Source organism: Colobus angolensis, unplaced genomic scaffold, assembly GCF_000951035.1.
Source record: "Colobus angolensis palliatus isolate OR3802 unplaced genomic scaffold, Cang.pa_1.0 Scaffold259, whole genome shotgun sequence".
Taxonomy (NCBI): Eukaryota; Metazoa; Chordata; class Mammalia; order Primates; family Cercopithecidae; genus Colobus; species Colobus angolensis.
The window spans coordinates 5,432,666-5,447,227 of record NW_012115810.1 but is presented as its reverse complement, the minus strand read 5'-3'; the positions used below and the strand labels follow the sequence as shown (position 1 = coordinate 5,447,227).

At 39.3% G+C, this 14,562-nt stretch overlaps 1 protein-coding gene across 4 annotated transcripts in view; it reads left to right on the top strand.

Annotated features, from left to right (window-relative positions):
- Positions 1-14,562, top strand: part of MARCH7 (membrane-associated ring finger (C3HC4) 7, E3 ubiquitin protein ligase) — a 56,563-nt gene that overhangs the window by 22,521 nt on the left and 19,480 nt on the right. For 3 of the 4 annotated variants that reach the window (XM_011947125.1, XM_011947124.1, XM_011947126.1), the window contains 3 exons: positions 8,242-8,434; positions 10,954-11,121; positions 12,426-13,524. In XM_011947125.1, the coding sequence (XP_011802515.1) occupies positions 8,242-8,434; positions 10,954-11,121; positions 12,426-13,524 (1,460 nt within the window). The remainder of the gene's footprint in view (positions 1-8,241; positions 8,435-10,953; positions 11,122-12,425; positions 13,525-14,562) is intronic. The other variant, XM_011947127.1, reaches the window with a different exon arrangement.

The following is a 14,562-nucleotide window of genomic DNA, read 5'->3' as shown; positions in this document are numbered from 1 at the left end:
GCTGGGTGCAATGGCTCATGCCTTGTAATTCCAGCTGTTTGGGAGGCTGAGGCAGGAGGATCACTGAACCTAAGAGTTCAAAACAAGCTTGGGCAACATAGTGGGACCCCTCTCTACAAAAAAAAAAAAAAAATTAGCCAGGCGTGGTAGCACACGTCTTAGTCCCAGCTACTCAGGAGGCTGAGGCGGGAAGATTGCTTGAGCCCAGGAGGTTGAGGTTGCAGTGACCCTTGATCATGCAATTGCACTCCAGCTTAGGTGACAGAACAAGACCCTGTCTGAAGAAGAAAAAGATACAACGTTCCTCCGTGGAAACAAAACTTGTCAATTTGGTCTTAAAGTGTACAGAGGAGTGATAGGAGTTTCTTCTGCATTGGTGTGGCGATGGGTACTCTCCATCACATGAATATTTCAAACAAGGAAGAGCTCAAAGTCTTAAGTTGTTGCTTATGGCGAAGGTAATGTTGTTCTGGAAGTTTTTCAAAGCAGAATTTATTCACTTCACAGTCAAGTCATTAACTAATGGAAATGAGAAGCCCAGGAAAAGAATATCATTCTGGGCTGGTTTCTGTTCCTGTGCATTACATGATTTTTAATGATTAATCATTTGCCAGTGGATAACATTAATGTAAATTTGCAAGTATCTTTAAAATTCTTTAAGAAATGACTTTATTAAGTTATAATTTTACATACCATACAGTTTACCCATTTAAAGTTCAGTAGTCTTCAGTGTATTCACAGCTGTACAACCATTATGGTTATCGCTGCACTACTTCTCTAATCCTCCTTCCCCTACCAGTGCAAAGCAACCATTAATCTACTTTATACCTGTAGATTTCCCTATTTTGGATTTTCATATACATGAGTGGAAACAGGTACTATGTAGTCTTTCGTTGGTAGCTTCTTTAACTTAGCATATTTTCAGTGTTCATCTGTGTTGTAGCATATGTCAGTACTTTATTCTTTTTTGTGGCCAAATACTATTTCATTGTATGGGTATGCCATATTTTGTTTATCCATTTATTTTCTGATGGACATTTGGGTTGTTTCTACCTTTTGGCTGTTATGAATAATGCTGCTGTAGACATTCATATGCAAGTTTCTGTGTGGACTTGTGTTTTCACTTGTATTTGGTATGTACTAAGAATGGAGCCGGGCATGGTGGCTCATGCCTGTAATCCCAGCACCTTGGGAGACCAAACGTCAGGAGTATTTAAGGCCAGCAGTTCAAGACCAGCCTAGGCAACATAGTGATACCCCATCTCTACAAAAAATTTTTAAAACTAGCCTGATGTGGTGGTGCACACCTGTAGTCCTAACTTTTGGGGAGGCTGAGATTGAAAGGATCCCTTAAGCTCAGAAGGTTGAGGCTTCAGTGAGCTGTGATGGCACCACTTTACTACTACTTGGGCCAGAGTGAGACCCTATCTCATAAAAGAAAGGAATGGAATTGCTGAGTAATGCGTAACCTCTGTGTTCAATCATTTGAGGAACTGCCATACTGTTTTCAAACTGGATAGATCATTTTACATTCCCGTTTGTGTGTATGAGGATTCCATTCTCTCCACATCCTCACCAACACTTATCTTACTTTCTGATTCTAGCCATCTCAATGCGTATGAAGTGGTATGTATCTCATTGTGGTTTTGATTTGGATTTCCTTGGTGACTAATGATGTTGTACATCTTTTCATGTGCTCATTGGCCATTTACTGTATGTTTTTCAGAAATGCCTATTTATAATAGCTCTTTTACTCATTTTAAAGTACGGATGTCTTATTACTGAGTTGTAAGTATTCTTTATATATTCTAGATTTGTAAGTGTTCTTTATATATTCTAGATTTAAATTCCTTATTGGATACATGATTTGCAAATATTTTCTCCTTAAGGTTTTTTTTTTTTTTTAATTGCATTGTTTTAAGGGCATTTGTGTTGGGAAAATATTTTAAAACCTTAGAAATAATTTTCTGAAAGCAAACACTGACTTATACAATATTAATAGTAAATGATTTCATTGACTATACTTCCAGTAAACCTGTTGTTGGAAAGGTGGCATGAATAACTATTATGAAGGTAAAAAGAAAGAAAATTGGATGCCTACTAGTTATATAAAGTCTTGGAAAGTTATTTTCTTTTCACTGTGCTTAGAGTATCTATAGCCAGTAAGTCTCCAAGCTATCTTATTGATGATTTCTCAGATACACCATATAGTATTTCAGCTACTTTGGTTGGGCTAGATAGCCTTCTACCCTCTCCCCTTATTTTATTGAGTTATAATTCACATACCATACAATTCACCATATAACAGATAGCCTTTTGAATTGGAAATAACTGAGGAAAAGTATTTACTGTGGGAGCCAAATCTGTTACCTGTCTGGATAGAGACTGGAAAGTTAATGAAAAAGAAAGAAAACTCGATGAAACTCCAGTGTAAATTTAATTACTTCCATCTAGTGTCATATGAATGCTCATAGTCGGGAGGCAAAAAAGTTTAATTAGTTTTCATAAAAACTAAAATTTGTGTGCATCAATACCAAGAGAGTGAAAAGACAATCCACAGAACGAGAGAAAATATTTGCAAAGCATATATCTTACTGGATACTGAGACTTGTATCCAGAATATATGAAGAACTCTTACCTCCCAGCAATAAAAAGATAACCTAGTTTCAAGTGGACAAAGGACTTTAATAAACACTTTTCCAAAGATATATTAATGGCTTATAAGCACATGAAAAAGTATTAGTCATTAGGGAAATGCAAGTCAGAACTACAGTGAGATGCTTAACACCAGCTAGCATAGCCAAAATAAAAAAGATGGACAGGCTGGGCGCAGTGACTCATGCCTGTAATCCCAGGCCTGAGTTGGGAGGTCAAATCTGGGAGGATTGCTTGAACCCAGGAATTTGAGACCTGTGCAACATAGTGAGACCCAGTCTCTAAAAAGAAATAATTTAAAAATTAGCTGTGCATGGTGTTACATGCCTGTAGTCTCAGCTATTCTGGAGGCCGAGGTGGAAGGATTGCTTGGTCCCAGGAAGTCAAGGCCACAGTCATCTGTGATTTCATCGCTGCATTCTAGCCTGGGCAACAGAGCTGAGACCCTGTCTCAAAATTTAAAAAAAGGTGGACAATCACAGGTGTTGGTAAGTGGTGGAGAAATTGAAACCTTCATACATTGTTGATGGGATTGTAACATGGTACAGCTGTCACAGGATCCTTGGAGTGTTGCTTTTCCAGCTAGAAGCCTTTGCTTGGGCCTGCTGGGTGTGTTCTGCCTACTTGGACTGGCAGGCTTTGTTCGGTTCGTGCTATCAGCTCGGATCCCACGCCTGCCAAGGGTGAGCCAGACATGGATCAGCGAGCGGTGCGTGAGCAAGTGAGCGCAGGGGCCGGCCACTGTTTACAGCCAGGCACACTGGGTACAGTGGGGCGGGCAGCTCTAGGCGCTGGTGCCCTGTGAGGCTGTGGGTGGATCAGGTGTACCACAGGCAGCTTCTTCTGTGGGCACTGAGGAACACAGTGGCACCTGGATGCTTGGAGACACCAGGAACTACAGAGCCCCAGAGAGGTTGTTACAGCCCTGGTTCAGGGAGCCCCTAGGTCTGGTCTCCCCGAAGGGTCAGAGGTCTCTCCTTGTCGCTCACAGCATGGTGAGCGGGGGTAGGGAGGGGTGTTTCAGTACTGTTTGTGTTACAGCTCTTCAAATCCCACCATTTGGCAGGTCCTGAGTTCTTGTCCCACGTCCAGAAAGAATGAGGTACACAGACAATTGGAGGGTTAGCAAGGCGAAGAGGGGCTTTATTGAGCAGTAGTACAGCTCTCAGGATTCCAAAGTGGGTGGCTCCTTTCCGCAGGCAGGTCATCTCAACGAGTGTGTAGCTTTCAGTGGAGAGGAGACCAGACAGCAGTGGGTAGCTCCTGTCCACAGGGAAGTTGGCCTGACATCTGGCTGAGTCTGAGATTTTCATGGGCTTTAGAGGGGAGGAAGTGCATGCTGATTGGTCCATGGGAGGCAATGGGTGGGCCTGGGATAAGCACCATAAGGTCTCACTCCTGTGGAATAAGCACCGTAAGGTCTCACTCCGGTCCGTGGAACTGGCAGCCAAGCCTCCAGGCTTCAGGCCATCCCAGGCTTGAAGGTAGAATTTCACTGGGGACCTGCCCCTTTTCACCCAGGAGCATGTCTGCCTCCTGCTACTGTTCATGGCACTCAGGCTGTTCGTGCCAACGGATGCCTGTAGACCCATGCCAAGCCACCCTCAGTTTCCCCTTGGCCTCCCTCTGTGCTTGTTGGTGCCCAAAGTCCAGAGGGGGCCAAGGTGGCAGTGGGCTGATGTGTCGGCACTGCCGCAAGCATGTGCATACACAGCGTCCAGGCTTGGCTAAAACTTTGCTCCAAAATCTGAGCAGGAGCCGGGGGAGGGTGGGGAAGGGAGGCTTCTCAGAGCCCTGAGACACCCGGATACCCAAGTCTATAGCCACAGCTGGGTCAGGGAGCACAGGGCTTCTACTCCACCAACTTGGAAGTGATCAGGGCTCCCACCTGTTGCCGGCTCCATGGAGCATACAGACCCTGCCATGCCTTCCCTGCTGCAGCTGGCATCTTTGTGGCAGCCACTCCAGACGAGCTGCCACAAAGCTATTAGCATCAACCTATAGTTGGAAAAATAGTAATTCCTCCAAATATTAAGCATCAGGTTACTACATGATCTATTAGTTACACCCAAGAATATTGAAAACATACATCCATACAGAAATTTACAGTTGTTTGTAACAGCAGTTTATAATAGCCAAAAAGTGAAAACAACCCCAAAACCACTTGTTTAAGGATTCATTATGCCCAAGGCAGTGTACTTTGAAGACAGACTTATTCCCTGATTTCATTTGGCCTGTAGTTCTAGACAGCAGAAGAGATAATACATTGTTAAAAGAATAACACTTTATTTAATTGTTCAAAGAATTCCGAGGGAAAAAAACTGATTGCCTCAGGCTGAGGATATCTGAACAAATATGGACAAAATTGGATTGTAGGAACCAGGAAAAGGTTTGATTTTGAACTTAAGCCAATAGCAAAACTAGCCAAAATATTCCTCCTATATACTGACATTATGTATACTGATATGTATACCTATATGCTGATATTAACACTTTTTGTCTTGCATATAGCCATATAATCTACATGTTTTGTTGTGAGTCATGAAAATTGTTTAATGAACAGTGAGTGTCACTTTAAGCCTTTGGACACTTCAGCATTCAAGAATCAAATGAAATTCATTATCTAAATCTGCTCCCCTATAATCAGTATTTTTAATGAATGGCATAGTAATTTATCTCACCAGTAGAAAGTACTAAAAACCTGTTTTTTCTCTATTTCTCACAGCCCTACATCTGATGAATTTTTATGTTTTATGATTGCTCTCTATTCCCATTACTTACTTCATAGGGACTTATTTCTTGATATTCTAATGGCTTCCTAATTGGTTTTCTTACTTTCTGTTCATTTCATCTATTTCATCTTCCACATGCCTCTAAAAGTCTTTCTATATAGTAGCAGATCTGATTCATCCCGCCCTTCGTTAGTTCCCAAAATCATATTTGCAGAAGTGCTATTCAGTAAGTTTATGCTAAAGTTTGTGCAAAATGAGAAAAATAATGATGTCCTACTGGACAAAAGTGACAGTTCTTTCTCAATTTTAAATTAAAACATTTTTTGTTTTGGTCTCTGAAATCCAGAAGTTTTAGAACCACTGGCCTGCAGGATAAGGTCTCTGGTACCCTGATGATAATGGCATATGAAATGGTTTGATTCTGAAATATCAGATTAATTTCATTTCTTGTGCTAGCTCCAGTTCATTGATTGGGTGTCTGTAATATTAGGTACAGAAGGCTTGTGAGACTAACTTTGTGCTAAGCTGAAAAATGCCATATTCAATTTACAAAATATTCTCTAGGCAAAGGATGGGCGAATTCCTGACGTAGCCCTTTCCTGCCTTTTCAGCCTCGCACTTTCTACTTTATTTTCAAAATTTCTTCTCCAGTGTTACCATGAACTAATATATCCCCTGAATGCATGCAATATGTTTCTCATGATTGAACCATAATTGGCTGGGTGCAATGGCTCATGCCTTGTAATTCCAGCTGTTTGGGAGGCTGAGGCAGGAGGATCACTGAACCTAAGAGTTCAAAACAAGCTTGGGCAACATAGTGGGACCCCATCTCTATAAAAAGTAAATTAAAAAATTAATAATTGAAGTATAATAGAAGGTCAAATATAAATAGTAATGTCTTAGAAGAAAGCCAGGCCAGATGTGGTGACTCACACCTGTAATCCTAGCACTTTGAGACGCTAAGGCAGAAGATTGCTTGAGCCCAGGAATTCAAGACCACCTGGGCAACATGGTGAGACCCTGTCTCTACAAAATAAAAATTACCCAGCCATGATGACATGTGCCTGTGGTCCCAGCTACTCTGGAGACTGAGGTGGGAAGAATAAGGCAGCAGTGAGCTGTGATTGTCCCACTGCACTCCAGCCTGGGCAACAGAGTGAGACTGTGTCTCAAAACAACAACAACAACAAAAATCTGATGGTAAATGGTTTATATGTCTTTTTATGTTGTCTATTTGTAATGTCTTTTTTCATTCACCTACCCTGTGAACTTCAGTTACCATCATCTTTGACTCTTTCCCTGTGTCCTTAAAACATATTTAGGGTCTTTCTGTAAAACTTTCACTGTACCTACTATTATAGTACTTATTTATAGTATAATTATTTATTTACTTATCTGTTACTTGTACTGTAGAGCTTTCATGGAACACATTTTTTGGGTTCTTGTGTTTAGCATGTAAATTTTAGATTAATGTAGACCGAAATTACAGCCCATGATGCATTCCATTTTAACTCTTTTGTTAAACAGAAGAACACTTAAAATAATTTGGTTTCATTTTAATGTTCTTTAGCACAATAAACTATTTACCACATACTTATGGTAACATGCTTTTAAAAATTATTTTTCTTTTATATACTGAAAAATTACTTTTATTTTAGAGATCCTTACTGTCTCTGAGCCATTTAGAGATTGTATGCCAAATGTATGTTTCTTAGTCTATCTGTCCTGTGTGTGTGTGTCCAGGTAATTACTTTGCCATGATGGAAACATTTTTGTAAAAAGACTAGTACAATTTCAATAATTGTGGTTGAAATATGTTGTCATTTAAACCTAAATATTTAAGGAGACAAACTGTTGCCTTTTTAATGCATTGTAGTGAGTAAACTTAACAAAGAATTGGGGAGAAGTAAAATAGTTTGTACATTATCAGTGATATTTGTGTTACAAGTTTTATTTTGTGTACATATATGTTAAAAGAGAAAACCATGAGCCAGGTTTTAAAATATGTACTTACTTTAGTTGTTGATTCACTTATGAAGAAATTACTGATGTTAGGAATTTTTTGTTTTTTTAAGCATACCTTATTAGTGTTGTATGACCATATTCTGGAAACTAGGCATCAGAACAATGATAAATTTGTTACTAGTTGAAAAATTTGATTTTCATAGTAGGGTAATTCACAATCTCTTTATAGCTTAGTGTTCTGTCCAGATTCCTCAAAAGATTTAAATATTAAACCAGTACAACAAAGATTTCATTTGCAAAAAGAAAAAAACTGAAAAATTAGGAAAAATGATTATAGTTTTTGGTCTTCAGTGTTTCATAACAAAGTGTTTGCATATGGTTAAAAAAAAGTACTTAACTCTACATCAGATTGAGAGCCCAGCAAAGTACAATTGTAGTGTAATGGACAAGTGGGTAGAAGGAACAAAGTCTAAAGAAGAACTACATGGTGGAGGCTGGTGGGCACAGAGGCTCATGCCTGTAATCCCAGCATTTTGGGAAGCCAAGGCAGGCAGATCATGAGGTCAGGAGTTTGAGACCAGCCTTACCAACCTGGTGAAACCCCGTCTCTACTAAAAATACAAAAGTTAGCCGGGCGTGGTGGCGCACACCTGTCATGCCAGCTACTCAGGAGGCTGAGGCAGGAGAATTGCTTGAACCCGGGAGGCAGAGGTTACAGTGAGCCAAGATCGCCCCACTTTACTCCAGCCTGGGCAATAGAGCAAGACTCTGTCTCAAAAAAAAGAACTACATGGTCGAAAAATTGATGCTTGTAGGAATTTATTAGAGGATTGTTGATTAATACTGAATGCAGCCTTTTGTTGTTTAAAAAATTTCTTTGAACTTACAGTCTACGTCAGCATCAGCATCTGCGTCACCATTTCAATCTGCATGGTATAGTGAATCTGAGATAACTCAGGGAGCACGCTCAAGATCGCAGAACCAGCAACGGGATCATGATTCAAAAAGACCTAAACTTTCCTGTACAAACTGTACTACCTCAGCTGGGAGAAATGTTGGAAATGGTTTAAACACGTTATCAGGTAAGAATATGTTTCTGTAGGTATTTTAAGCCCATTTTTCCCTAGGTGTAACACAGTTCTTAGTTTTGGAATGAGGCAAGCAGATTTTATATGAAGACAGTGGGTCAGAAATGTAGCGGAATTTCCAAAATCTTAGTTTAAATTAATGCTAGAACTGATATTAACTCTTCTGCATTTTTCTTGTAAAATTGATACAGATATTCTACATAAACAGGATATTAGCAGATTTTAATTAGAATAGCTGGTGTTTTATGATCATCAAATTGGTAAATGTGTGTATTCTGTTGGTTATATTTTGTAATTGTTACAAGGAAGGCTATATCTACTGATACATGTTTAAAATACTGCTTAAGCATGTCTTATGTAAATGATAAACATTGTAGTATATAATATTTATTTTCAGAAAATACGAAGGCTAAGGCGGAATGATCTCTTGAGGCCAGGAGTTTGAGGCCAGCCCAGACAACATAGTGAGATCCTGTTTCTACCAAAAAAAAAAAAAAAAAAGAATTAACTGGGCCTGGTGGTGCATGCCTATACTCCCCAGCCACTTGAGGGGCTAAGGCTGGAGGATCGCTTGGTCCCAAGGAGTTTGAGGTTACGGTGAGCTATGATCATGCCAGTGCACTCTACCCTGGTAGACAGAGCAAGACTCTGTCTCTTAAACAAAAAACAAATATGGAAACTCTTGAGTTAGAAAAAAATGGTGGTATTTTAGTAGGATTTCTACACAAGGGATTAGAAAGTCACAGTTTTAGTTCTCTAACTAGATGAGTGGCATTGGGCAAGGTACTAACCACTCTGGGATTTGGATGATCTATCCATAAAGCGTCATGCCTGTTATTTTGTACTGAGACACATATTTTTCACACACATTGAAAAGATCTTTTGTTGAAAGGTCAGGAGGCTACCATCTCACTCATACTCCTCTTCAAATGAAATGTTAGCCAGTGCCAGTGTTTGAGAGGAGCCAAAACTTGTGATGACACAATTGGAGGTAAAATTCTTTAAATGTTTGTGTGTAACCAATTGAAATAATGTAAGCAGTTCCTGTCTATTTTGATAATCTGGAATGTCATGGGAAAGACGTGCCCATCTGAAGGATATTAAGAATGTTGTGGTGGTAGGCCGGGCACGGTGGCTCAAGCCTGTAATCCCAGCACTTTGGGAGGCCGAGACGGGTGGATCACGAGGTCAGGAGATCGAGACCATCCTGGCTAACACGGTGAAACCCCGTCTCTACTAAAAAATACAAAAAAAAAAACTAGCCGGGCGAGGTGGCGGGCGCCTGTAGTCCCAGCTACTCGGGAGGCTGAGGCAGGAGAATGGCGTGAACCTGGGAGGCGGAGCTTGCAGTGAGCTGAGGTTTGGCCACTGCACTCCAGCCCGGGCGACAGAGTGAGACTCCGTCTCAAAAAAAAAAAAAAAGAATGTTGTGATGGCTAAGAGCAGACTGTTAATAACTTTGTAGACAAACACCACTGTGCCAGAGATATTTTTGTTCTCTTCCACTATGTGAAAACATTATAAATACTCTGGGCCGTTTCTCTTAATAAAGAGGAATTATTAACACTACTAGGATTAGGGAAGAAAGAATCAAAATTTCAAGGTAAATAGTGAAGGAAACAGGTTTGAGACTTAATGTTTAATTTACTTTTAAATGAAATCATGTCTAATAAAATATCAATAACTGTAACAATACTTTAATTCTTAGAATTAAGAATTCTAGAATAAAAAATTAACCAACTGTGGTAGCAGTAAAAATAATTCTGATAAAATTGTATTGTTGACATCTTCCCTTTCCAGATGACTTTGATTTTGATATTGGCAGTTCTCCAGCATCACTTTCATTGACTTTTTTTGTGAAATTCTCCATGTTTGGAAAGATTTACGTTTTTGTTCTGTAATCATTTTACATCACGTATAGGTAGATGTTGTGGGAAGTGACTGAGACATTGACATCGTGTATGGGGTAGATTTTAGTGTTAGAGAAGAATATGTTTAGAGTAGGAAATAATTTTATAAGTGATTAGTTCATTTGTGAATAATTTTATGTTTTACTGAATTTTGTTTCTGATAATGACTACATAACTGGGGATTCTCATAATAAACAACAATAAGGCCGGGTGCTGTGGCTCATACCTGTAATCCCAACACTTTGGGAGGCTGGGGTGGGCGGATCACCAGAGGTCAGGAGTTTGAGACCATCCTGGCCAACAGGATGAAACCTCATCTCCACTGAAAATACAAAAATTAGCCAGGCATGGTGGTGCACGCCTATAGTCCCAGCTACTCAGGAGGCTGAGGCAGGAGAATCACTTGAACCCAGAAGGTGGAGGTTGCTGTGAGCTGAGATCATGCCACTGTACTCCAGCCTGGGCGACAGAGCAAGGCTCCATCTCAAAAAAGAAAAGATAATAATAAATAACACTAACTCTCCTCTGTATTACTGAAGATTTGTTACCATCCAAAGCCTTGAAAGCTTTCTCTGAAATAAAACTTCTTCATTTATTTTTAAGATTCATCTTGGAGGCATAGTCAAGTTCCTAGATCTTCATCAGTGGTACTTGGATCATTTGGAACAGACCTAATGAGAGAGAGGAGAGATTTGGAGAGAAGAACAGATTCCTCTATTAGTAATCTTATGGATTATAGTCACCGAAGTGGTGATTTCACAACTTCATCATGTATGTATAAATTACATTAAGTATAGCTTCTCATAATGTTCTATTTTCCTTTTTATGTATATTACTAAAACAACAGTAAAAAGGAATAAAGTGTATCTTTTGTCTTATGAAGATTTCAGAATACCTTAATATTTCTTTCTAGTACTTGTTTTGATCTTAAAAAATAATTTAAAATACAGTAGATGAGTAAGAGTATCTAGATTCCATCTACCTTTACATTGTTTAACTTGCATTTTTCCTTTTAAGAATGTCTGTGTTACAAAGTAACATACTAAATCTTGTATCCTCAAATAGAATTTGCCTATAACATATGTAGTTTAATAAATAACTACTTCTGATTCTTCTACTTCTGAAATAACTGAAAGTTGAAATCACCATTTTAAGGCATAATTTGGAATTACTTTAGTATAACATGGGTGTACCTCTAGTTTTATTAAATTGACCTCAAGACCCACACTTTGTTTGTGGTTGGTTGATTGCTTGCTTTGTTTCTTTTGAGATGGAGTTTTGCTCTTGTTGCCCAGGCTGAAGTGCAATGGCACTTCAGTGTAGTAATTTAGCTCTTACACAAGGTGAATGGGTAGTTTCCTTGCAATGGAATCCTTTAGTATTTCTCATCCCATTTGAAGATTTAAACCACCAGTTAAGGAATCCTTTCAAAAGTGCAGATGTCATAGCCCTATTCTGATTCATAGTTCCTAGCCAGTATTTAAAGCAGATGTAACACAGGATACATTTACAGGATAAGAATTATAGCTGTTAACCTGAAGGGAAAAAAAAATTGGAAAAATTTTTAGCTATTAGCAAGATTTTTCATTAAATTACAAGGGTTTAAAACGTTTAAAACAACTTTTTAATTTATTGCACAGAGTAAAAACAAAATCTCCAAAACAGTCTCCCTAGGATGATTTTGCTTTTAATCATTTTAAGAGTCATTTACATTGTATTATTTGGCCTGTTTAAAATCATCTCAATTTAAATACTAGATATTATTGTATCATATCAAATAATTTTTGATCAATAAATTCAGCTGTTTTGATTTTATCAAAATTTTCATAAGCTCATAATACATTCCTTTTTTATATATTTGTAATGTTGACTTTACACGGCAGTACTGGATTTTACCAGTAGGAATAGAAAGAAATATGTTTATGTTTTTTCTATAATAACAGTAAACTCTGTAGTTACAATATAACAGTAATCAGTTTGAATCCAGCGCTTCGTTTTGGCACTCAACATAATGCAAATAATAATGCTCAAATTATTTCATGTAATTGGTTATCTTTACTTCCTTTCAAAAATAGATGTTCAAGACAGAGTTCCTTCATATTCACAAGGAGCAAGACCAAAAGAAAACTCAGTGAGCACTTTACAGTTGAATACATCATCCACAAACCACCAATTGCCTTCTGAACATCAGACCCTACTAAGTTCTAGGGACTCCAGAAATTCTTTAAGATCAAATTTTTCATCAAGAGAATCAGAATCTTCCCGAAGCAGTGCACAGCCTGGATTTTCTTACAGTTCAACTAGAGATGAAACCCCAATCATAAGCAATTCAGAAAGGGTTGTTTCATCTCAAAGACCATTTCAAGAAACTTCTGATAATGAAGGTAGGCGGACAACCAGGAGATTGCTGTCACGCATAGCTTCTAGCATGTCATCTACTTTTTTTTCACGAAGATCTACTCAGGATTCCTTGAATACAAGATCATTGAATTCTGAAAATTCTTATGTTTCTCCAAGAATCTTGACAGCTTCGCAGTCCCGTAGTAATGTACCATCAACTTCTGAAGTTCCCGATAATAGGGCATCTGAAGCTTCTCAGGGATTTCGATTTCTTAGGCGAAGATGGGGTTTGTCATCTCTTAGCCACAATCATAGCTCTGAGTCAGATTCAGAAAATTTTAACCAAGAATCTGAAGGTAGAAATACAGGACCATGGTTATCTTCCTCACTGAGAAATAGATGCACACCTTTGTTCTCTAGAAGGAGGCGAGAGGGAAGAGATGAATCTTCAAGGATATCTACCTCTGATACATCATCTAGATCTCATATTTTTAGAAGAGAATCAAATGAAGTGGTTCACCTTGAAGCACAGAATGATCCTCTTGGAGCTGCTGCCAACAGACCACAAGCATCTGCAGCATCAAGCAGTGCCACAACAGGTGGCTCTACATCAGATTCGGCTCAAGGTGGAAGAAATACAGGAATAGCAGGGATTCTTCCTGGTTCCTTATTCCGGTTTGCAGTCCCCCCAGCACTTGGGAGTAATTTGACCGACAATGTCATGATCACAGTAGATATTATTCCTTCAGGTTGGAATTCAGCTGATGGTAAAAGTGATAAAACTAAAAGTGCGCCTTCAAGAGATCCAGAAAGATTGCAGAAAATAAAAGAGAGGTAAATTCGAATACCTGTCTTAAACCTATAAATCAAAAATAGAGAAAGAACTTTTCTTTTTTTTTTTTTTTTGAGACGGAGTCTCATTCTGTCACCCAGGCTGGAGTACAATGGCACGATCTTGGCTCACTGCAGCCTTGGCCTCCCGGATTCAAGCAGTTCTCCTGTCTCAGCCTCCCAAGTAGCTGGGATTACAGGCACACTCCACCATGCCCAGCTAATTTTCGAATTTTTAGTAGGGGTTTTACCGTATTGATCAGGCTGGTCTCAAGCTCCTGACCTTAGGTGATCCACCCGCCTTGGCCTCCCAAAGTGCTAGGATTACAGGCGTGAGCCACCGTGCCTAGCCTAGAACTCTTCGTTTCTAAATTGGCTTCTTATAAAACTGATATTTGAAGTTTCTTTTCTTTCTTTCTTTTTCATTATTTTTTTTAATTTTTGAGATGGAGTCTCACTCTCTTGCCCAGGTTGGAGTGCAGTGGCACAATCTTGGCTCCCTGCAGCCTCCGCCTCCCTGGTTCAAGCAATTCTCCTGCCTCAGCCTCCCAAGTAGCTGGGATTACAGGCATCCGCCACCACGCCTGGCTAATTTTTGTATTTTTAGTAGAAGCAGGGTTTCGCCACATTGGCCAGGCTGGCCTCGAACTCCTGACTTCAGGTGATCCACCTGCCTCCACCTCTCAAAGTACTGGAATTACAGGCATGAGCCACTGCTTCCAGCCTGAAATTTCTTCCCTTAACATTTACATCCAGTAAGATGTCTCACTCATAGGTAAATAGATAAGAATTAATAACTGAGGATAGGCCATGGTGGAGGGGTGTGAATTGTGTCAGAAAGTAATCCAAAGGTTATTTTAACCAGGTTGGAATACATATACACACAAAGACAAAAACCTTAATCTCTTACCCAATTCCTTGGTAGACTAATGCTAAATGGGGTTAGTAAGAGGAACTGAATGACCATGGATTACCAATAAATCTGCCTTAGCCTTTATTAAGATGATTTATTGGGCTGGGCGCGGTGGCTCAAGCCTATAG